General features: G+C 39.6%; 1 protein-coding gene across 3 annotated transcripts in view; it reads left to right on the forward strand.

Moving 5' to 3' along the window:
• The window catches only part of Tsp66E (Tetraspanin 66E), a 57,816-nt gene that overhangs the window by 20,786 nt on the left and 11,896 nt on the right, over positions 1–25,134 (forward strand). For all 3 annotated transcript variants that reach the window (XR_006260872.1, XM_043418269.1, XM_043418268.1), the window contains exons 2-3: positions 12,384–12,471; positions 13,184–13,282. Coding sequence is in view for 2 of the 3 variants with exons in the window: in XM_043418269.1 (XP_043274204.1) it covers positions 12,412–12,471; positions 13,184–13,282 (159 nt within the window). In the remaining variant the exon portion in view is untranslated. The remainder of the gene's footprint in view (positions 1–12,383; positions 12,472–13,183; positions 13,283–25,134) is intronic.

Raw genomic sequence — 25,134 nt, forward strand, 5'->3', positions numbered from 1 at the left:
GTTTCATTCATTCTAGAATATAAAAAAGTTTCTTCAACAGATTCCTTTGTTTTTACGTCGGTTTCATTATCCCCATTTGTCCATTCCTTCGAATCGTGTCTCATCATTTCCGTTTTGCGAGTTCTTTCCTACCGTTTTTTATTCATTTTACTACTATTTTAAAAAGAGCTCGCTTCTTCCCCCCCCCCCCCCCCCCCGCCCCTAGTTCCCCTTTTCTCTCTCTCTCCCTCTCTTTCTCTAATTCTACTTGCCCGTTCTTCTTTTTCGTTGTGCCCATTATACCGCGTTGAGCGAGCATTCGCTTCTTTTTCTCAGCTCTTAAGGCAAAGACCTCTTACGCACGTGCGCGGATGCATCCTCAATGGGACGTCACGTATTTACGCACAAAGGACCGAAAAAAAATAAGAAAAAAGAAACAGCGAATCAAAGAATCTTTCGACCCTCGCAGATACTCTCCTTTACGACACCCACAGAGACATTCGACAAAGACGTTCTGCTCGCTCGTCTCTCTTTTTCCAGGCTTTCCCCGTACTCATCCCTGTGTATGTGTCATGTCGAACATTCGTAAGTGTCTGCAGTCTGGCACACTTCTCTTTAGATTGTGCAAATAGAGATTTATATTTTTCTGTCCTTTAACATGGGACGTTCTCATACGAGGTGATTCATCGTTTGGGAGGCTACGACGCTGAAGTTTCCAACGTTCGAGTCGAACGACATGAACGAAAAAAATATTTGTAATTCACCAATTTATTTATTTCACGTATCACTGGCGTACGTTGAAAAACTACGAATTGCAAATTCGCCAGAGAACGAAATTGGGAAATTATTGGAGTGTTCTTTTACATCGTTTCGTTGGACTCCAACGTTGCAAAGTTCAGCGTCATTGCATGGGAGGCTGGGGAGTCGGTAACTGCGAAGTAGATACACGTTTCTCTTGGCGACGTTTGGTGTTTCAAGAAAACGTTTCCCATGTTTTAAGCAAGTTCACGCGAGTCTAATGGAAATCGAAAATCCCAACTTTGAGAGTTGAAATTTTGAAATATGCTAGAAATATACAACGTGCATCTATTCCCGGAATTATTATAGAATCTACCGTCTAGTTGTCGAGAAAATAATTAACGAAAATCACATTTTTTAAGGGTTATACACAGGCTCATGGCAGACACACTTTCTGTGCGACGATTTCGATTTAATGAAATTACATCCTCCCAACTTTAGAGAGCCACAAACGAGAATAAGAAAATGAAATGTTTTTAGATATCAATGATGCCTTGAGAAAGCCTCGTTAGTGGTAAAAATGAATTGGGATTGGAAAAAGAAAAACACTTATTTGAGGTTAACGAGTAACGATAACACAAACGGTGGAAGGTTTGACAACACCATGAGCCAGCTGGGTTAAGAGTATAGATCAGTCGACTAACCTCACTTGGAATTTTCGAAATCGATATTCTTTGACATAGTTTGACTGATTAAAAAAAGGCTCTGTCAGTCTGCGTAGGACGATGGCAGAAACCGACTGACAGAGACTTTTTTAATCGGTCAAACTGTGTCAAAGAATTTCGATTTCGAAATTTGCTGATCCATCCTCTTAAAATGTAGGTATGCGTACGCATATTAATAGAAAATGGCTGCTGTCACATTTTGCTTGACGATTTTATTAATAAAGTATTTTAACTGCTATTAAAATACTAATAAAAATATTAAATTAAATTAAAAACTGATGAATCTCAACAGATAAGTTACACATAATTTTAATAAATTTTAATCGTCTCTTTGATCATGAGAAGAGCAAAAAAGTTCAGTGGCTTTTTTTAATCAAAAGTAACGCATGATCTCCCTTAAGATTATTAGTCGCAATCGTGGGAGGTCGGTGCCTAAACTTTTTATTGGGGACGCTTGATATTTCGAGGAAAACGTGTAAACTCAGTAACCGACTTTTGCAGCTGATAAATAACCTCAATAGAAAAACACGTGATTCGTCGTTTCTCGTTAACCTGCAGCGTTCCTGTCAGCAGATCGAGTCGAATGGCAACTTTCAAAAGGGCTTTCCCTCCTGCGGTTTGACTCGGATGTTTTCGAAACTGATAAAGCTCTCTCGACATGCGTCCTTGGCTAAGGATCGAATTGAGAAAAACGGAATAAAATTTTTCGAAATTTCACAATCTCCCTTCACAAATGACATCGTGCTCAAGTACAAGATTGCACAATTCAGAGGGGCTAGTTCTCGTCCCTCGCTAATTGGGCCGTTCACCTCGGTGCTTGATGTCCCAGGTGCATGTGCTTGCGTGGATGGATGTGCACCCGGAAAGAAAAAGAGTGGGAAAGAGAGACGAGGGAGGTGATAGTGCGGGCCTTCCGTGTCCGCGTTTAATTCCCACGTGGTTATTTCTTTCTGCAATTCGATCCAATCACGATCTGGCCCGAGACCTTCCGATGGAATGCACTTTCATCGCCTCAGACTAACATCAATTCTCAACCTCTCCTGCTTCCCTCTCACAACCTCGTTCCCTCTCTGCCTACATATCCCACATTATCCATGCGATAACGCCGACTAATGCACTAAGAGAAATTCCTCCGAGTATATTCTTCTAACTCGTTCCTCTGCTCCTTTTCCCTTGTTTCACCTGTTCATTATTTTCTTATTCGAATAATAGGGTATTTTACACCATGTAAAAAAATATATTAAATAATAGCATGTTTATGATAGATTTCGTAAAAAGTAAACGAGAAACGTCAATATTTATTCATAAAAATTCAATGTAAATTTTATAATTCAATTTTAAAAATCGTCCTTTTTCATCTGTTTTTCAAATGTCTAAAACGCCATCCGCCATATTGGATTCCAACGTGACGTCACTCCGACAGTAAACAATCTGGATTGTATCGTGCGCTCTGTGTTATTTTGAAATTTTACAAGTTATTATGTACGTTTGTGGACTTTTATTATTCATTTTATTAAAATCGCATCATGGAGAAGACGGTTTTGTGAAAGCAAAAAGTACAAATCTACCAATGATAAATATGTTGATGGTGGCGATGAATTCACAATTACTTACGTGGTCTTTCGCAATCGTATTGTTTACTAACGGAGTGACGTCAAAAACCGAAACAACATGGCGGCTAGCATATCCACGCGAAAATTGAAAATTATAAATAATAAATGACGCTGAAGTTTCCAACGTTGGAGTCTAACGAAATGATCTAAAAAAACTCTCAAATAATTCCAGTAAATCTCCAATTCTCTTCCCCGCCGAATTTCCAATTCGTTATTTTTTAAGCCACATCAATAATTCGTGAAATAAAAAAACAATTAATTATAATCTTTTTTTCGTTCATTTCGTTGAACTCCAACGTTGCAAACTTAAACTTCGTAATAATAAATAGTTTTTAAGACACACTTTTCGGTCTTATAAAATTCAAATAAAAATTCCACTGGTTTATTACGATCTTAGGATTATATTTTGAAACAGTTTTCAAAAAAAGGTGTAATACCCTATTATCTCAATCCGTACGAATCATTTATACTTTATGACTTTTCATTTCATTCATCGCGCGTCCTTGCTTTATCTCATCTTTATAATTCAGCATTTTCAGTTTCGTTGATTCTTGGACCATTTATCCATACCACAATGCAAAACTGAACGAATCACTCAATTTCCCTCTCAATTTTTTCCTCCGATAGGAAAACTCACAACAATTCGTACGCGAATATTCAATAATCACAGGCTTCAAAATTTCAATTAAAAATCAACAAATTCGTGCATGATATCCGATCGTTTCTATGCCCATACACTGTTTTTCTTTACTTTATAAGAGGATGATAATAATAATAATAATAATAATAATAATGTTATTGTCCATGTACGAGGGAATATAAAAAGACTGCCATGAGAATCGAGAGCTCAAGGCGCACCTATACGTATTTGGTAAACGTTTCCTGCATCGAGCCTCGTGCACGTACACATCCCTACGTAAATGTCTTCTACGTGTAATGAAAAGAAGTTCACGTTGTGCCTCGATGTCCCGAGAGTGCAGCAAATTACATACACATTCATAAGCACACGTATATATATGCGTATAAAAGGATGTGAGCGACTCTGTGTATTTATATATGAAGCGTATAATGCCTTTTGCACACACATGTGCTGCGTTGATGCTATTCTCTTTCAAGTCCCACAGTATATCTCACGAGGAAGAAGGGTATCTTCTGGAAACGCAAATACCCGTACAGGGTTACGCGAAATAATATTCCATTCTCTCCACATTGTTGTTGTAATAATTTTCATTATTATTATCATTAAAATTATGACGATTTCCTGTAGAAATAAGCAACCAGGACGAGGCTGAAGTTTGCAACGTTGGAGTCTCCAACGGAATGAAGGAATAAAAAAGGAATCTGAAATTCACCAATTATTTATTTCACGAAGCATCGGCGCAGCTTGCGGAAAACCACAAATTGCAAATTCGGCAGAGAACGAAATTGGAGAATGACTGGAATTATTTGAGGCTCTTTTTAGATCATTTCGTTCAACTCCAACGTTGCAAACTTCGCGGTCTTACTCCAGCCAGGTAATGATGATCGCGACGACGACGATGGTGATGATAATCATAATAACAGTGCTAATAAAACTCGTAATTTAACAATTTTACGATGTCAAGAGCGCTATGAAATTTCCAACGAGATGCCGTGCAATGCCTCAAGTTCTTTCATTAGAGAACTTTGCCAGTTCTACCATTCTCTCGCGTCTTTTTGTCCGCGAGAAAAGCTCAACGACCTCGTCGTCTCGACGAAAGACACAGCCGGGACCCTGATGGGTCGACCCGGACATACCGTCGTACACACACGCCGTCCTACATTGTCGAATTCACATGACGCTGAAGTTTGCAACGTTGGGGTCCAACGAAATGATAAAAAAGCTCTCCAATAATTCTAGTAATTCTCCAGTTTCATTCCCCGTCGAATTTGCAATTTGTATTTTTTCAACCTGCACCGATACTTCGGGAAATGAAAAAATTGGTGAATTACAAATGTTTTTTTTTTCCTTCATTTCGTTGGACTCCAACGTTGCAAACTTCAGCGTCGTGAATTCACACTCGTTCTGCCTCCCGTCGTAATGCGGTTGTTTGACAAATATTTCTACATCCACATTCACTGCACAAACTGTCAGTCTTCATACGCCCACGAATACCTCGATTTTTCGATTTATATCGATGGAATTGAACGATTAATACCGAGCCCTGGAGTCAGCTGTTGAAATCGTTCACGCACGTGGCCCCGACTCGATTCTTCTGTCGCCTCTTTGGCTGCTCACGTCGTTGGCAGATTTCGACTGTTCCATCTTACTCGAGCTCGACGATCGTCAATAATCCATTGGGATCTCGTTGACTTTCTGATAATAATCCATCGAATACAATGAAGATGGAAAGATTTGAAGATATGACAAAGATTGGAAAAAGCTGCTAAATTACTGCGGTTCGTTCAAATCGACCTGACCTCGGTACGCTATTTGATGATGAAACTTGGAGGGAAAATAATCCCGCAGAATAATGCGTCCAACCAGCTGCGTGTACCGCAGAAAAAGTGCTTTTTTGCGGAGAAAAAAAAACTGGAAACTACATCAAACATTCCCTGCGGACTTTGATCTATTTTAGAGTGAATTCTTTCAATTGGTATGCAGCGAATGAATTCGTGTTGAAAAACCGTGTGACCTGACCCAATATTTCCACCTTATCCCCCGGGCGACCTGGGCTCTCGGTCGTTGCACCTCCACGTTTTTATTCGAGAACCCCTCTCTCCTGTTCTCCCTCTCGCAGCAAACGGCCGACTGCAGCGCAGCATCCAGAGCGCGTTGTAGGTCATCCGAATCAGGGCACACGTCACGTATACAAAACCCGAGAATATTGCGGCGGGTAGCTGCCGCTGGAGAGGAAGGGGAGGAGCTCAAAGTTACGGCGATTCAGTAATGGAGGACCAGCGGAAACGTGGGAGGCCTTAAATTTCATCGAACTTTATGTAACTATGTGTATGGGTATAAAGTGTAACGAGAGTAGTGAATTCGCGCGAAATCCACAGCCCTAAACTTTTTGGCTCCGATCCAAAAACTCCTCTCACGTGCAAGATGAGCGCCTTCTCTTGTTACGTTTCAATATACACTCGCATATGGGCTCGGGGGTATAGCGGGTGTCCCGAAAGCCTCACTCGGCTTATTTGCATCACGAATTAGTCGAAGGATGACGCTCAAGTTTGCAACGTTGGAGTCCAACGAAATGATGTAAAAAACTCTCCAATAATTCCCCAATTTCGTTCTCTGGCGAATTTGCAATTCGTAGTTTTTCAGCATACCTCGATGCTTCGTGAAATAAACAATTGGTAAATTACAAATGCTCCTTCGTTTCGTTGGACTGAGAGATGAAGTAATTGGAGACTTTTTTTCAAGTTTATTCGTTATCCGAGACGAAAGAGTTTGGGAATTTGATCAAACTTGTTACGGTTCACTTGTCTGCCACACTTTTGAGATCAACTTCCCTCGCACCCTGTAGACGAACCTCTTGGTTCCCGATAATGCTTCAAACGAAAGGAACAAAGTATGATTCGTGGACGAAAAAGTGCTGCGATCGAACTTCTCAACGGATACGTCCACCCGCAAAGTTTCTGGGCACCAGTTATTAAAAAGATGGGATCGAGATTGGATTTTATAAGGGAGCCAATGGAATCGTGGGCCTGCGAGGTATCCAATACTCGACGAATTCTGCTGAGATTCGGTTGTAAACAAAATCGTTGCAAAACTCACTCAACCCTCGTAGTTTTTACAATGATGAAGTTTGCAACGTTGGAGTCCAACGAAATGAGGGAAAAAACATTTTTAATTAACCAATTTTTTATTTCACGAAGTATCAGTGCAGGTTGAAAAACTACGAATTGGAAATTCGACAGGAAACGAAATTGGAGAATTACTGGAGTTTTTGGAGAATTTTTTAAAATCATTTTGTTGGACTCCAACGTTGCAAACTTCAGCAGCCTCATCGTAGTTTCTGCTTCGAGAATCGAGCATCGTCGATGCATCAGATCGAAATTATTGTGGCTCTGCGAAGTGATTCAATTGAGAAGAAAACGAAAAAAACGTGTAGGAAAAAGAAAAAACTTCATACATGTACAAATGTACGATTCGTTGAGGAGGGAAAGAGCATTATCGAGACTCTGTTCCCAGAGCATCGTTCCACTTTTCCATGAAGAATGAAAGAGTGTGTATTTTTCTTTTCTCCTTTTCTCTCGCTCGCTCTCCCTCGTTAAACGTTCGTCACGGAGATCCTCGACCGTCCCCCATCCATTTCTCGTCATCTCTTGTCGCGAGCCGTCTCTTCCACCGAGACGAGCCGAGCCGCGCCGCGAATCTCCCGACGAGATATCAGCTTAGAGCATTTTTCTTACTTTATGCCGTGTACTTGGCTGTGTATGTACACACGTCTGCGTGCATGTATCCACGTATTTATGCCTCCCCTCGCGTGTAATCGACTTGTCCCAACTTCCACGAAATACACCATTCAGATCCGGCACTACTCGTCTTTTTCGTCTCTTCTTTTTAACCTCTTTGTGCCGCTGAAGTTTGCAACGATCGAGTCCAACGAAACGATCTTAAAAAGCCCTCAAATAATTCCAGTAATTCTCCAATTTCGTTTCTTGCCGAATTTGCAATTCTTAGTTTTTCAACCTGCACCGATGTTTCGTGAAATCAAAAAATTAGTGAATCATACATGTTGCTCCGTTCGTTTCGTTGAAATACCCTCAACCCCATATTCTTCCTTTCGCTTTTTTCATCGTTTCAAACATATTCATTCTCTCGTTCGCTGTATTTACACATTTTTGGTCGTTTGTTCATCGTTTTTCCTAAAAGTGCCACTTTTTCAACATGGAAATATCATCGGGATTTTGTTTCTGCTCCAATTTTATGATCTCGACTTATCGTTTCACGATTATTTCCACTTTTTGCTTCCTTGCACGTTGAAGAAAAATATCCCAAGTTTAAAGCTCGAGCCGTTGGTGCGAGACTCCCTGAAAATGGATTTTAAGAAATCGAATGTATTCTTGACACACGTGAAGTCTCGTGTTTGACACGCTAAATCGTATCGTTTTGAACGAGAGTGGCGTGCAAGATTTCCATTCAACCGGATCCCACTGCAATTCAATGTTGGCTTCCTGCGAGTTGTAGGCGTTTATTCAGCTCGTATGTGCACTGGGACGTCGCTCGATCAAGGTGTGAAAGAACGAAAAAATTTCAAAAGAATTTGACGAGTGGTTAATTTTTTAGTTTATTGTTTCGCGGCTGTTATTTCATTTATAATGACACAGCTGTGACGAATTTTCCTCTGAATTTCCCGCTGGCATAAAACCGTACGCGTGTTGAATCGACGAAAAACTTGCGATTTGTATTCACTCCGAAATTGTCAGAGGTCTCTCGACACGAACGTGAGTCGATTTCCAACGAGGGCTCTATATCCGAGTCTGCTATTGATACGGAGCACGATTTTCTTCATTCGCTTTGCGTTCGAATCCCCTTGAAATATTTAAGTTCGTTAAGGTATTAATTTGAAATGTTCGATGCTGAAAGTTTATTTATAAATAGTTGAACGTGCTGACGGACGAACGAACCGCGCATTCTGCTTCCTTGCAAAATTACTCATCAAGACATTTTTCCAATTATGCAGTTTATATTAAGGTACTCTATTCGCATGAGCGGATTTTTTGGTCGCCCAAATCGAGCCACTCGAAATTTCGACTGATTCCTAACCTCTGAGAAGTCGCGGTTACATGGGAAAGGCTTCTGCTTCTGCCATTTTTCCAACTTCTATCGTTGATATCTCTTCTAAGCATTCGGTGACCCTTTATTTTTATCGTCGCTACGAATTCCTTGAATTTTTTTCTATCTGTGAGCCACACTTTGTATCACGAATTTCGAATTTTTTGGTATATGAATTATTGAATAGAAATTTGGTGATGATGGAATCTCCATAAGCTCGTATAAATTTTACGATTTCTGAAGTTTTAATTCCTTATTAAATGTTCGATAACCCGGCCTGAAATCTCGCCAATCTATTCGCACGCACTTCGATTTAACTGTTATTTAAAATCACTTATTCGTAGAATATTCGGGTTCGCGCAAGGAATACCTTAAAATCTTTATTTCATTATCTCTCTTTGCGGTATCATTCCAAAGGGAGGAGGAAATGTGTATAATCATCGAGTTCTACGTCACTCTTGCACGTTCAATATTTCAGGAAGCACCCTGAACATTAGCGCTCACACGCGATTCGGTCAGTCACGATTGCCTCAAGATTCTTTTATCAGCTCGTTTTTGTCACGCATTTCTGTGCGCGACTGCATTTTATATGATACTTCGGAATTTATCGTTCCGACGCAGGGGACATAACCACAAAAATAGAGTCGAGTGCACTTTTCATAATGAAAAAAAAAGCGAAACCCCCATCGATTTTATTTTTTCGCTTATTTGTGAATCACCGATCAAATACACGAAGAAAAAACACAGGAAAAATAACAGAATTTTACTGAATAATCATAGTTAATAACAAAATGATATTCCACCTTCCTAACCGAAAGTGACGAACCTGCAACCTCGAAACTCAAGAAATTTTCTTCAACTCATGCCAAAGGTTGATGCATTATATTTTTCATAATTTTAATCAATTTATTTTTTTATTATACATAAAACAAAAATATCGTTACCCATTTTCTTATACGGTTACTCGAGCACGCTGGATTGAGTTTTTTGCTGACCAACTCTGATGCCTTCCCTCATAACTTTCCCGACGAATCTCACACAATTCTGAAAAAGTGCATAAAACCGGAGAAAAAAAATTGCATATCCCTGCCAAGCGCACTCCTCGTTTATGACGGTCTAATTACATTTATATATTTATAGATAAATGTATACAGATATAGGTCATTGTTATCAACGCTACGTTATGCAATGATGCACGTATCTTTATGCCCTGCGGTAGAATTGCCTCGTAATTTCGTGTGTGAGCTCTTAAAAATTCTATTAAATCTAAAACACGATTCTGCGGAGGCGGTTCCGCAAAAAATTTCGTGTCGATCCATTCACGTACGCGAAATTCCAGGAATCACGAAAATCAGAGTTAACGAGCTCGTTGGTATAAGCACGTGAGCCACCCTCGTGCCAACGCTGTCGTTCGTGATCGAAAATACTTCGAAAATCGGTTTAGAATAATTTTTTATATATTCTCGTTGTAAATAACTAATCGAAATTCCGATTGGCTATGCATAAAAAAAAAATCACAAAGAAAAATTAATCATTCGTTTGAAAATGAAATCATTTTAGAAAAATTGCAATAATGAATCGACCATTTTTTGTCTGAAAATTTGCAAAAGAGAAAAAACATTTGCTGGTTCGACAGATTTACTGTCGGATTAAGGAAGTTGAGGCCATACAGTCATTTTTTTTACCCAAAAGTTATAACCTGTACCTTTCAAAAGTTAGGCCAGTTTACAGTTTGGAAATGTTGCATACACTTTAAAGAAGAGTTGGGAAAAAAAAGACGAAAAACTGGTGAAAGCTCAGTCGAAAACACGAACGGTGAGAATCCTAGTCTCAAAAAACTGCACGGGAAACAGATTATTATTAATATAATCTCAGCAAATCTCAATAAATCTGAAAAAATTGACATTATTCAGCAAGCCTTGCTCATGTTGCCCAAAAAATTTCATATTTTTAGCATCATTTTTAACGGAGGTATCACTGAATGTGTCTTGACTTCCATAAGGTTACATGTTATTTGGCCCAAATTGTTATTGATTTTTCTCAGCAACGACGCTCCTATAACCTGTCTGAAAATTAAACTGATCTTTTTTTTACACTTCACTTAATAAGATGCAATCGGTTTAAAAGCGATGACATCATTTTCATTCTAATATGCCTCAACTACTTCCTTAAGCGTTATTGTTGGACCAATTCGTCGTGAAAAGAATAAAATCCATCAGCAACCCTAAAAAAGAAAACTTCTTGTTAGTTTAACAAAAAGATCGTTGAACCAACAAAGTCCTAGTTTTTGAGGACCCTGTAGATGGCCGCGTAGCGTCGCCCGCTGGACCACCGCCAAGTGGAACTAGCATCGAAGGGAAAAGTGCGGATGAACTTCCTCCAACAATATTATGCATAGATGTATCCGAACTCCTCGCTGTATTCGCATTTATTTTGTGAATATGTTCAATAACGTTGCTGCATTATATTTGTACGGACGTTACTCCACTTTACACGTCAAATTCATTGGGCATTAATTGCCTCGAATGTTATTTTCCTAACACTCGAGCGAACACACAGTGCGTTCATTCATAGAAATAAAACGCTTTGCAATCCATTTCAACACTCGTAGTATCCAATTAATTGGATCTGATTGAAGAGAACAAAAAACCACGAAAATTCATGGATCATTCAGTTTCCGTTGATCCGACACAACATTGCGTCAGAACCCACAGCCACGTTCGATTTTTTGACGTCGCCAGGCCTTCTAAGTGGCGCTGGAGTTTGCAACGTTGGAGTTCAACGAAATGATGCGTAAAAAACTTTGCAATAATTCCAGCGATTCTTCAACTTCGTTTCCTGCCGAATTATGCAATTCGTAGTTTTTCAACCTACACCGCGATTCTTCGTCAAATAAAAAATTGGTCGTTTGACAAATGTTTTTTTTTTTTCGTTCATTTCGTTGGAGTCTAACGAAATGATCTAAAAAAATTCTCCAAAAATTTCAGTAATTCTCCAATTTCGTTTCCTGTCGAATTTCCAATTCGTAGTTTTTCAACCTGCACTGATACTTCGTGAAATAAAACATTGGTTAATTAAATATGTTTTTTCCCTCATTTCGTTGGACTCCAACGTTGCAAACTCCAGCAGCATTGTGTTTCCTGCTGAACTCGAAAACTTTAGGGTCTTCCTAATCTTACGTTTTAACGTGATCGACAAGATGTGCCTTGCCACACAGACGTCACGCGTTTCGTATTCTAGAAACCCATGAATTATTGGAAAATTCGATATTTTTGAGCTCGTAGAATTCATTCGACGATCATCGCCTCGTCAGTGGCTGCGACGTTGATGGAAACCGTCGGTATTCGTCATGGCCCCTGTCACAAGTGAAATATGGCAGCTTCGAACCACCGGTTTGCCCAATTTATGGAAATTCGAGTGCGCGATATTTTTTAAATGGAATATAGACAATGGAAACCGACGAAAAAACGTAGTTACGTTTCACATCTGAAAAAGAAAAGAACTACGAAGCTTTAGCTTAATCGAAACCCAAGGACACGTCTCTGTGAACTTTGCTAACATATATTTTTCTCGTTTTCTATTTTGCAGATAAATTAGTCAACAAGAGGAAGGAAAAATGGGTTGCGCATCGCAGTGCGCCAAGTATTTCCTCTGTTTCTTCAACTTCGTCTTCTTCGTGAGTAAAACAAAAGTCACACGTACATAATGTTATCGATTATCCTCGATTTTGAATCCACGAATGGATCCCAAGCTCCATTGTTCCTTTTTATACCATTGAAAACATTTTTGTGACGCAAAGATCCGTTGAATTTTTCTTCACGATCACAAGTACGCCCTTTTTATCATCTGAACAAATATTATTTCAATAATATTAAAAATTGTCAACGCATTTTTTACCGGTACACGAGCCCAAAAAAAAAACGATTAAAATCATATTTTCAATTGTCATTTTTTGGCTTAATTTCCACTAAATTTTCCACCCACCAGAACATTCGAGAAAAAAATTAATTCAATTTCAATGCCTCTCGACAATATTCCATTATGTGTTCGCGGCTACTACGAGAAGTAATTTCGAGCTCGAACGATTTGTTGCTTCACACAGCCGTTTAAAATCGAGCCTCATGATCTTCGACGTGGAAAACTCGCGCGGAGTCTCGAGTTACATGGACATTTTAACGCTTATATCTACAACACTGTATTACATTTATACTCGTGGTTAAAAAGCCTCTCGTGATGATTTCTCGCAACGTCCTCGAGATCGACGATGCGAAACGCGGAACGCTCGTTGGATCGGTGCATAATGCATATTTTACGATAAATACTCGGCATAGCCTGCAACACACGATATTTCACTTGAATCTCTTCTCTCTTTCCATAACTCACTTTAGCTCGCTGGCGGAGCAGCTCTCACTGTTGGAATATGGCTGCTCGCCGACAGGAGTTCCTTCACGAATCTCATCAGCAAGGTCGACGAAGCCGACATTTTGGTAAGTCCATTCTTCCCATTTTCATTTTTATTATCATTTAATCTGTTTTTCTTTTTTTATACATTACTCAATTCAACGTGGGAAAAATGGGTAATTCGAAATTCTTATTCCCGATCGACTGTTCAGCAGTGCTTAATCGAATATTCCTTCTTCGAACTCGTGTTTACTCGAAATTATATATTTCCATAGCTCCCAATGAAAGAATAAAATGAACTGAGTGGGCTATTACATTGGCATAGATAACGCATAACCCACATGGGCTTTACACAGTAACGACAACGCCGAGGAAGGCCTTAACCTGACCCAACAAGCTGCACTCCACTTGCAGCATAACTTTTGCGTTTTACTAATCGATTTCTCGATTTTCCTCAACGCTCGCTCTCTTATTCTCCTCTTCTTCCAGTCCCGCTTGTATTCTTTTTTCCACTTTTCGCTCTTTACTCTCCGCTGTACTTTCTACATTCGCGTGCAGGCTTCTTTATTCACTATTTTCGTACTCCTCGTTCCTTGTCTTTTTATCTCGACTTCGATTCTTAATTTTCCCTCTTTTTTTTTTTTTTTGTTTTTCGTTCTCCCATTCGATGTCTTTTCTTCGAACGCTCTCCTCGTTCGACCACCTGTTACCTTCGTCATTTCCTGAACTCGAGGAACTTGCCATTCCGCGATTTGGCGATGCTCCAAATACCTCGGCGCGGTCTCTCCCGGTTCTCCGGATACTCTCGCGACGCGTGCCCAAATTCCGGCGACTGCAGATGTCCTCGTAAGCTTCCTCGGTCGCACTAGAATTCGGCCGCACAGGGCGCAAGAAAATGGCACGAAATTATTGGAGAAACGGACCTCCCTTCTTTCTTCCCTTTTCTTTATTCACCCTCCGACGACCGTCTTGACACACACTTTTACGGGGAGATGAAAAGCCTCTCTCTTTTCCTACTTTTCTCGCCTCCGAGCTACACTTTCATGACCTCACGGAATCTCTTCACTCGGATGCTCAGAAAACTCTTCCATTTTGGAAATTCATTTGGGATACGAGACTCTGAAAAAATAATCTTTACGAAATTTTTCTTTCCTCGCTGGAAAATAATGAACAAAAAATGGCTAATCGAACGTCATTTTCGTGCTTCGTCGTAACGTTTCTCAAGTATCTTCGAGACGTATTGTGGATGCCTATTGACAGGTTTACTCGTAGCTGACGCAGCGTCGTTAAGGGTGTTAAAAAGTAGAAGAAAAACTGAACCGGAAATCCAGCAGGTGTGTTAAATCGCGAGACTCTCGAACGCTCTGAAAAGCTGGTTGATTGGAGTCCGGAGGTGTGCGTGTGAATACATGCGTATATAAATACACAGTGTGCAATGTGATTAGAGGAGCGCGCGAGAGGCTCTCGTTAAAATCGATCGAGCGAATGACTCTTCGAGCAGAAGAGGAACGAAAAGTGTTCGACAACGAGTTGTTGCCTTCCTCTTTCTATCGCTCTCTATCTCTCACTCACGGAAAAAGTCGTACTGACGCAATTGCTTCTCTCCTTTCGATGCTTACATAATTCGACTCGTTTGATCCTTCGAGTTATTGCATTGCGATCTCAATCGATGTCTCCGAGGAGTGGCATTTTTGTAGCCTCTTGTAAAAGCCATTTTTCAAATGCTTCATCCAAATGCTTCATCATTATTATTGAACGATACATTTTTGCTGATTAAGGTAGATGCATGGGTGAATATTCGCTATCCAAGATTACGCGATGATATTTTTGGTAGGCAAAAATGAACACGTACTGGATAGATTTGCAAAATTTCGACGCTAGTTACCGCGTAGTTTAGCAGCAAATTAATTATTGAATATCGACTTTTCTCTGACACTTATCACTCCGGCATATGAAAGCCGTACACACATGAAAAGTTATTGAATTTTTTCGTTAGTTATATCCAAGATTTAGCAAATAAAATGGATCGTTGTATTTCGTGGATATTCAAGAATACATGAGTATTTTAGTTTTTAAACCTTACCATTGAAAATCGGCTGAAATATGAAAAAATATCTGATGAGAAATCATTCTCGGATTACACGACAAATGGATCAGTAACGTTTGACAACGCTGCATTCAATATACGCTCGCGTGTGACGTCAGTTCGACTTTTTGGTTATATTTTGTCGTTCGTTAGCTTCGCCACGTTTTTTTTGTAATTTTTTACAAAACGACGATTTTTATCCCGGTAAACTTTTTGATCGTTCATTTTTTCATTTTCCTCCACTGCAATACTACTTTGGACGGTAAACTCACTTCATAACCTATAAAATTTGTAAACAAAAGTGACAGCGTGACATCAACAGCAGCGGCAGCTGCTGCACCACGCTAGTCAAAATGAACTCTTCAAACGTTTATTTAATAATAAAATTGTATAAAAATATTGGTTCTTTACCAATTATATTTCTAAAATAATAAAATTATTGTTTTCAAGCAAGTTTCGTCTTTTGAAATTTTCGAAAAATATAGTTGCTGCAAAAATCGCGTAGCCGTCACCCATCAACCTTAAATAGTAGCAGAGAAAAAAAATTTATCCATTTTTTACGCCGAAAACAACAAAATTTGTTTGCAAAAAAAGGAAACGAGAATTTCTCAAAGATTTATATACACGCAGCAAACTCTGAATGCGTTAGACGAAAAGTTCGATGCGCCACGAAATGGGACGAGTATAAAACGGGTAAAGTCCGACTCCAGGTGAAGCAAGCGTGCAAGGGAAATAAAGAGAAAAAGAAAAGCGAGATGGACTCCTCCAGCCTCCAATGATACTTAATGCTGAGAGGTCTGCACAATCGTACATTATTCTTTGGCTTGTAGTCGTCTCAGCTTCCCAGTGTACCGTGGAACATCTCGTTCGCTCTTTTTTCACTATTTTTTCCCCTCCCGTTCCACCATTTTTTCCTCTTTTTTATATTTTCATTCGCGGCAGAGTCCAGCATGGAATTCACATCGAAACTGGGTCGTACGTGCTATAGCCAAGACTCTGGATGCGTTTTTCTTTCTTTCTTTCTAAAACATAAAAAGTCAGCTCAAGTAGAGAGAAAAACCGTTCACATCTAGGCCAGTCCATGGAAACTGGGTCACTGCGATGAAAAGCGTAAGGGGATTTTTTACCCTCCAGGGACAGTTTATTCCTTCGATAAATTTGAGAAAAACTTTTCGCCTAAAATTTCGAAGATTCATTTTCCTTTAATAACTTCAGCAATATTTATTGTAAAATATTGTCATTTCAATGCTGAAATTCTTCCGTTGAAATAAACTTTCTTTATTGTTTTTATAACCAGCGACACTCCTCGCCAGAATCACTCGGACGAACTGTTTCTTTCGATATGAAATAACAAAAAATGCGGCACAAACCGTCCCAATTCGAATTACCAAAGGGAAAAAAGAGAGAGTAACAGAGCCACTTGACACTCGAGCGCTAATTGCCGGAGAACTCGTTGTTATCGTCACGATTAATTAGAACGTTCTGAATTACCAGTTTTCGTTGCTCGACTGCCTCATAGTTGAACGAGAGGGCGGCGACGCGAAAATCATATTTCTCGTATTCACGCACCGGAAATACATATCTTGGAAAATGGGGGCTAATGAAACCAGTGGGAGAAAGAGAAAGTTACTATTCGAGAGGACAAACCCTAAAAATTAGTGAGCCAAACAACATTGAAGTATCGTCGGGTATTTACGGATTATTAATGAAAACGAATTCACTCTAATCGACGAAATCCATGCGACTTAGTAGTCTGGAATAAAAAGTACAATTTCTAGAAATAATTTTTGTGTAAATGGGGAAACAAATGAATTTTTGCTCAATATAATTTCATTGGAGAATTACTTTTGTGGGGAGATTCAAGATTTTCATTCTTAGGAACGTTCCAAAGAAAAAGCCTCGTATAATTTGTTGTCATGCAGGAAATCGTGTCTCACATTCCAGGAGGGTAAGAGCGGAGCGTGTACAGAGAGGAACAAGTCTCGTATTGTGCACGAGACTGATAGAAAAGCTGCGCTTCGTGCTCTTCTTTCCTTACGAGGATTACCGGGCAACAGCTTCCTCGTCCTCTGAACTTTGAAGTTTCTTTTTTCTCTCGTCTCTCGCACCTTTTCATTCTCCTCCCTTTTCACCCGATTCGTGCTTTTGTGCATCTCGTTACGGTTCTCGAAAACAGTAGTTTCCTCGTTAACGCCAACTTTTTCACGAATCATACGTTTGGAAAAAAACGGTGATTCTCGCTAGGAGTAATATTTGACATTTCTCGTGGTCTCGGGTCACTTTGTTTCTCGAAATTCCTGAAAACTACTTGCAACATTCGTAATGAATTTTTACTGCCCGTCGAGTTAGTTTGTGGGAACAAACTTTTTTCAATAATGCTTGAGCGAAAAGGGGGATTCGCGGTGCACGCGATTTCGAATTTCGCGGTGAAGAAATAATGTGTTATTGGTGAAAAAAGTGCGTTGAAAGGTTCCACGTAATTCCGAATTTTCGTGATTTCACGCTCGGACCTGCAACACGGGAGAAAAGTACTCCCAATTATTTCTGCACGACTATTTCTCTCAGACTTGACTTTTTTGTCCCGTCATTAAATTCGTAGTACAGCGAATCGTCGAAGCGCCACGCGACACTCGGAGCAACGATGGAGAGAGTGAGTGAAAGCACTCGACGAAGACGACGAATTTATATTGGTGACAGCGTGCTTAGAAAACGCGCGGCGAGCGCTGAAAAGCGAATGGCACTGAATAACAATTTTTGCCCATTTATCAAACACGATTTTCTGCGTTTCTTCTCATCCTCTAAAAATCATCCATAAAGTATCGAATTCATAAAATTCAAGCTTTCCAACGCCCGGAGAGAATCTCTGCGAATTCCATCAAGTAATAGCATTCCAGTATCTCGAGTTCTGACTTTCCGAAATGAAAAATGTGCAGGCACGAACTTTAGAGAGCCACCGCCGGAAATGATCCGACATTCTTCTCCTATTGGATTTCCTCAGCCTCGTTATTCACAGGAAAAACCAACAGCTCCGCGCATTGAACGATTTCCCAACGACCGTTAAAACGAAACAAACGCCCAATCGATCGAAAAGTGAGACAGTCGCGATAGTTAACGTGAGATTAATCTCGTATCGCAACGGAGAACCACAAGCGTTAAGTTATTACGTTACAACCAGGTAGCGCTCTCGTTACAACGAGACTTTTCCGTTTCTCGAGGAAACCAGTTCTCAAGGTTTCTTCTCATCGTCAAGATGTATTTACATCTACACGCACATCGCCGATATAATTCGCACTCGAGTCTCAAATTCGCCTGAAATTCAGCCTGCGAGAAGGAGGATTAAAAAAATATTGCGTCACATGTTTCTCAGTCGTCGATACGAATATCCCTGCAGTCATGGAACGAACTTACGAGTTCCCGAGCATCAAGTTCTGTGGAGTGGGGGTAGGAGCGGTCGCAGTCTTTCAGAGACCTGCGAGCCGCGCGCGTCGTCGAATGACAGAAAAATGTTGTTAAATTTTGAAAATCTTACTGAATCTATTTGCAAGTATTTTCTTTACGATTATCCATTCCGGAAGGAGCTTGAGTCGCTTCCGGCACACAATCGTCCGATTTTATAACACCACGTGCAGGTGGTTTTCAACGATTTGACGTTTACGTAAGGAAAAATGGTTTATCTCGAGTATAGGTATAGCACCGAATTCATAATTACGCAGCATCCTCGGAAACTCCCAAGTATTTATTGTTATGAGCGTAGATCCATTTTTGAAGTTACGAATTTTGAAAATTTGACATCGTGTTCAGAAATCGACGAAAATTGCGTTACTATAAAGAAAATTCGGGACTGAAAGGATTAAAAACTTGATTACGAATCCGGCATTAGATTTTTAAAATTCGAAATGACGGTATCAATATGGTTGCAGTCAAATTCTGAAATCTCCTCAATATTTTTAAAACTCTGAAAACCTAGGGGTTTGCGGTGTAAATAATTACAAGAAAAATGTATGGCAAATCTACTGAAGAGTTCATAATATAATTTTCGACCGTGTATATTAATTTTTGTTTCTCATTCTCGTTTAGCATTTTTGAAAGGCCATTGTTGTAACCACAAATCGCGCATATCCTGAAATTCAACTTCATATACATATCATTTCCCAAAGACCTGCAAATAAATTTCAAAGTTGTACTGTATTTTCAATGTTTTCTTTCCGACAGGTGGATTCATATACAAGTGTTGCAATTTCCAATTGACAATATGGGATATTACATCACTAGTTCGAAAAATTCTCAAACCCGTTTTGAATATTGAATATCATGTATTGTAAATTTCATACCAGTTATAGGAATGTAGAATACTGTTTTAAATTTACCACACAAGTATATTAATTTTCATTTCATATACCCAGTTTGTAAAATTCATACACCGCTGTATAGTAAAAGTATTGTAAATTTCATAACATTTTTTACAGTGTACGCCGCACGTCCGCTTTGACAGGTCGAATTTCTTTTAGTAGGGTAGGGTTCGATATGTCAAATAACCAATTTGTAGAACGGTCGATATTTCGAAGTTTTCAAAGTTGGAATATCAGATTGGGGAAAAATAAGTATTTCGAAATTTTTATTTGCGATCGACTATTCAGCAGATTACGTGTTTAATCGAATATTCCTTTTTCAAATTCGTATTTACTCGAAAATATATATTTCCATAGTTTTCATTTCGAATGCTATATTAACAGGCCATACGAACCTCGAAAGTTCATATTTTCGATTTCAAAATGGAGAGTAGTTGTTTTATAGATGGACCGGAATACAGAGTAGCAAAAAATGGAAAGAGAATTTTTCGAGCCTATAAAACTTAGATATGCAGAATGCGGCGATGGCTCGGAAAGGCGAGAGTCAAGATGGCGAAGTTTGAAATTGGTGATGACCGGACTGAGTAAGTGAGTGAGTGAGACGCGTGTATTTTGAGCTCCGCTGCATTTCTTTATTTTGATCGATCGACTTTCCAACGCTATTTGACCGTTCGACTTTTTGACGTTTCAGTACTTCAACCTCATTAATATTTGCTCTTTCGTTATAATATTTTCGAAATTGTGAATATTCACAGTATTGCCGCTTGCAGTAATTTATTAATCGAACAAGTGATACTCGAATTTTCGGAAAAACGATATTTTATTCGTCGTTCTATGGGCGATTGTGACATTCTATTTTCGATGTAAACGCGTGCTTCGAACCTCGGAGTTTCTACTTTGCTTGTTTTCACCATTCAAAGCTCCAGTCGAATTGATCTGTCTCCATCATAATTCAGAGTTTATAAACTCGAGATTTTAGCTGTTCGAAATTTTAGTCATTCCAACATTTGATCCCCACCCTTTTGATACTCGGCGTCAAGAGGAGATGACGAAATGGAATAGAGCCGAATTTCTTCGAGTCTTTCGAAGCCTCTATCAAAGGCGTGGTTTGCACACCTACTCTCAGTGGTGTTACGTGAATGTAATGTCAACGGTAAGGATAGGATTGGTGTGTTTGTATACACACAGCGACGAATACACGCGTCGAGCAAGTCTCGTGACCTCGTAGAATGGACTATATCGTATAACCATGCTCGGTACAAGTCATGAATCCCAATCATGAGATCCCTCGTACACCGCGCGAGCGTCAGAGAACATTAACTGTTGTTTGCAGGGCCTAACATTTGCATTCCAATATGGTTATCATGCGTCTATACGAGCGATATCGTTGTGGGCTTTTGTGAAACAATATAGGGCGAGGCTTGCTCCTATTTCATCCACTTATTTAATCATTATCGTTTTTACGGTTTTTGCCTTACTTTTTTATGAGATTTTCCATCGAACTACCTCTCTTGTCAGAGTGGTGTGATTTTTAATGCGTTCCGCGATTTGATTACGGATATTTTTATTTGCGTTTGAACTTCCTTCCAATAATACTTGAATATTCCATGAGAATTTTGAGTACCCGAAAGAAGAAGGAGACTGCGGAAAAGGTAAGAAATGAAGGGAAGAACGAGTGCTCTCTAATTATCGGTTGTTTCGTGTCTCATTACAACTCGTTGAGTTCCGTCAGAGATACGTGTGCGTGTAACACGTGGGAAGGGATCTCGGTGCTCGTGCACTCTCGCGCGACGAATTTCCTCTCGCAAACGTTTTCTTCTTCGGTAGCATGCGCTTCATGAAACGTTTTAAACTCGTGACAATTTTAAGAATAATAATAAGCGCGTCCTCGTTGTCGACGGGAGAATATTCCATTGGACTACTCTCGGCAATTTGATTTATTCAATCATGCTTTGTTGAATTTCATTTTGTTTATGGCGTCGATTCATTTTTTTCTTTTTTAATACACCGCAAATGGACCGAGCTAGAGAACGATGGAGTTTTTTTTGAAAATCTAACATTTTCTTGGAGGCGAAAATGATTCGCTGGATAGACCGATCGCATACGATAGGAAAGCTTTATTCCTCGGAAATGTGGATTTTCAAGATGAATTGAATAATTAAATCACACTTATAATTTTATAATGACACTTCACATTTTCAGTCAAAATTATGCCCACACGGAAAAGAACATTTTTGAGTCAACGGAATTCGCAGGCCGAATGCAAATTTCATAAACTTTTCATAATTTTCGACTTCGTATTTGACTTGATAAAATAACTGAATTTATTACAACGAAAAATTTTGTACAATGGCCAAGAACAATTACAGATTTTATAATCTCGATTTCGCGATTACTGCGCGAGTGAAGAATATCGATTGCGCTTCTCACGATTGTAAATACACGCCCTCGTCCTCCAATCCATTACACTGTTTCTATCACGATTATCCAAGAGCTCAATCGAGAAAGGCGCGAGAGGGGAGAAATGCCTTTGAATTGATCAACTCGCCTGATGAAATTTCGAGCATTTTTATTCCAACGATTTTCCACGGGACTTTGAACAATTACTGCGTGCAATTTCCAATTTAAATTTATCCGTCTGACGAGCATTTTCCAGACATTTTTTCCTCTCCAACTTGAAAAACGAAAATAATTGCTTCCGCATCGTAAATTTGAATCCCCTCAAATATTCGCTCGGTTCTCATCTTTCTCGATTCCTTTTTTCGCCAAACTCGAACCGGCGCTCGGCAGAAAATTTCAGGAGGCGAACCCAGCTCACTCGACGACTCTGGCAATTAAGTCCAATGAACACGTCCCCACGTACCAACTTTCATGTACCACATTTTAGTGCGCGAACGTCATTCGTTGAATTTCCACGTGTCGACGCTTTTCAGTATGCACTCGTAGCGGCTTAAGCTCGAACGCAAAAATTCTGCACTTCTGTCCTTCAAGAAAGTCTATTATCGTTATCACGCGTTGACCTCCGAAATTTGGAGTCCGAGACGGTCCTCGAGAGCCCTCGAACACCCAAAAACCTTCTCTCGCCTTTTCAGTGATGCATTACCGGAGCAAAAATCTTTCGACAGCCGCAAACAATTCCAAATAGTTGCACCGAGCTTCGTCACGAGTGTAACGATTTTCAAGAGCTGCCAGTTGTTTATTCATCCTGGTTCGAAGGAATGTTGGAAGAACACACTGTCCACGAGCGCAACGAATCGAAGAAAGTAAAAGTTTCACTTTCGTTCGTGCGACCACGCAGTCTTGAAACGTCAGAAATTCCGTGACTCCAGACCGTGGATTTAATATTTATATTTTCCGACATTAATCATCCCAATAGCGCGTCCGTGCGCAGGTGTTTCCTAAACATCATCGTTTTTATTATTCCGTTTCATAGCCCCCCGAAAGAAGCTTCGATAAAATTGAATTTTTCAAAAAATCAACGTTCTCAAAGCGTTTTATTTATTCGCGTCTGCGATTGCGATTACGAGTCCCAGTATCAAAATTCATTTTCCGAAATTGTGCTCATACGTTTTACGATTTTCATTGAAACCTCTTACCGTTGTCACCGAAGTTAACAGAGTCGATGTCGTCGACACCCAGCAGTAGACACACCTGTTTCTCGGTTAAAGCCTACCCTCGATCCTGTTTGCGCAAGTAACCGAGAGCAAACGTTAACGGTGCCTCCGCGCGCGCGAGCAGCTCGATATAAGTATGAAAGAAGCACTGTTGCGTAAACATGCGTCTGGGCACAAACTGGTCCGGCTAACTCGCACTTGAGGCTGTGTAATCGTTTGGAAAGCATTTTTTCGCTCGCGTCGTCCATTTTTCGATTTTCCTACCATTTATTATCACGATTATTCCTGTTATCGTGAACCCGGAAGCGGCGCATTGAGAATAAGCAATTTGCAATTGTAACCAGTTTCACTATGAATTAAGTCGAAAGCATTTGAGCTCCTGATTTTATAAATTTTAATCTTTTCCTTCCTTCATTTTCTCCTAATTGAATCATTTGATTTATTTTTTATCGCATAAACACGCATTTTATCCATTTTGAGGAGGCAATCTCGATCTGATGGCACGATATTGACTTTACTTTCTAGCCTGGAGCTTCTCCCCAAATGACACATGTAAATGACTTTTATCACGAGATCGAATTAGCCAGTGAAACGATTATTGTTCGAATATCTAAAATTAGCTTCCTAACCACATATTCACCGTTGCGAGAGCAAATCTGTTTTCATTTTTCCCTTAAAGTTGACCAAAGCCAATTTAATAATGAAGTAGTCGAAATTATTTAAATTTTTCATTCCCAATTTTGGGTCGGAGAGCCAAAAAGCAAAATTGCTCACGAACCAATAATGCAATCCAACATCAAAAGTATGGAAAATGTAAAAAAAACCCAAAGAAAACAATAAACGTGAGAAATAACGAGGAGATGATGATCGAGAAATGTTCTGGTCTCGCGTTATCGAATTGATATTATTCGTACGAAAAATTCTGTATACGCATTTGGCATATTGAGAGAATCGTTTGGCGTTATCCTTTTAAAGTATAGTGAGGAAACTCGAACGATTGCGCAATAATTTAACGATCGTGGTCGAGCGTGAACGAGAAACAGTCACGTAAGTGTCGTAAAAATATCACGGTGCGGTGGGTGACAATTAGTCACCATTAGCATACGCGAGAGTCGCTCCGCGAGGCTCGCCACGCATTGTATTCCCTCCGATCCTCTGTGCATAACTTGATGCATATTTTTTTAACGTTCGTTCATCACGCATTTTCGTATCGTCCCTATAATTTTATAAACCGAACCGGTGAGAATTAATTAATTTTACGATGATTAGAGAGAACAGTAGGGAATTTTGAGAAAGTAAATTTGTGCGTTTACGAAACGATTGAAAATAAGCTGTAGACTTTAGCAGCTAATGGGAGCGAAAGAAAAAACTCGAAAAACTTTTCGACGGATATCTAACAAGTGCAGGCTGCTAAGAAAGTCATTTGGAGTCTACAATTATGACAGAAGAACTGAAAAAACAGAATGTGAAAAATTCTTATAAATAAAATATATTTGGTTACCATGAAACGAAGGTCGAGTTTGTATTTTGTTGATGAAGTCGAGAACGAAAAGATTTAACGAACACACACTGGCTGCTGCTGCGTCACCACGTGGGATGTTTCTATTACTCCGATGAAAATGTAAAGGTGACGTCATGAATCGAGCTATTCACGATACTGATAAATATGCAAGGCTCGTGCAACAAGAAAAACGTGACTGAGGCGAGTTTCGCGTTGTTGTCAATCCCAATGCGCGTTTCACCGTCTCAATATTTATCTGTGGACATTCGTATATTTTCCTAGTTGTTTGATTATCCGTCGGACAACACACGGGCTAGAATTCCAAGGAAGCTACGTACGGACTAATCTAATTAACGAACGGCTCAAAATAACAATGCGTAATTTGAAA

The sequence above is a fragment of the Venturia canescens genome, chromosome 4 (genome assembly GCF_019457755.1).
Source record: "Venturia canescens isolate UGA chromosome 4, ASM1945775v1, whole genome shotgun sequence".
In the NCBI taxonomy this organism is placed as follows: Eukaryota; Metazoa; Arthropoda; class Insecta; order Hymenoptera; family Ichneumonidae; genus Venturia; species Venturia canescens.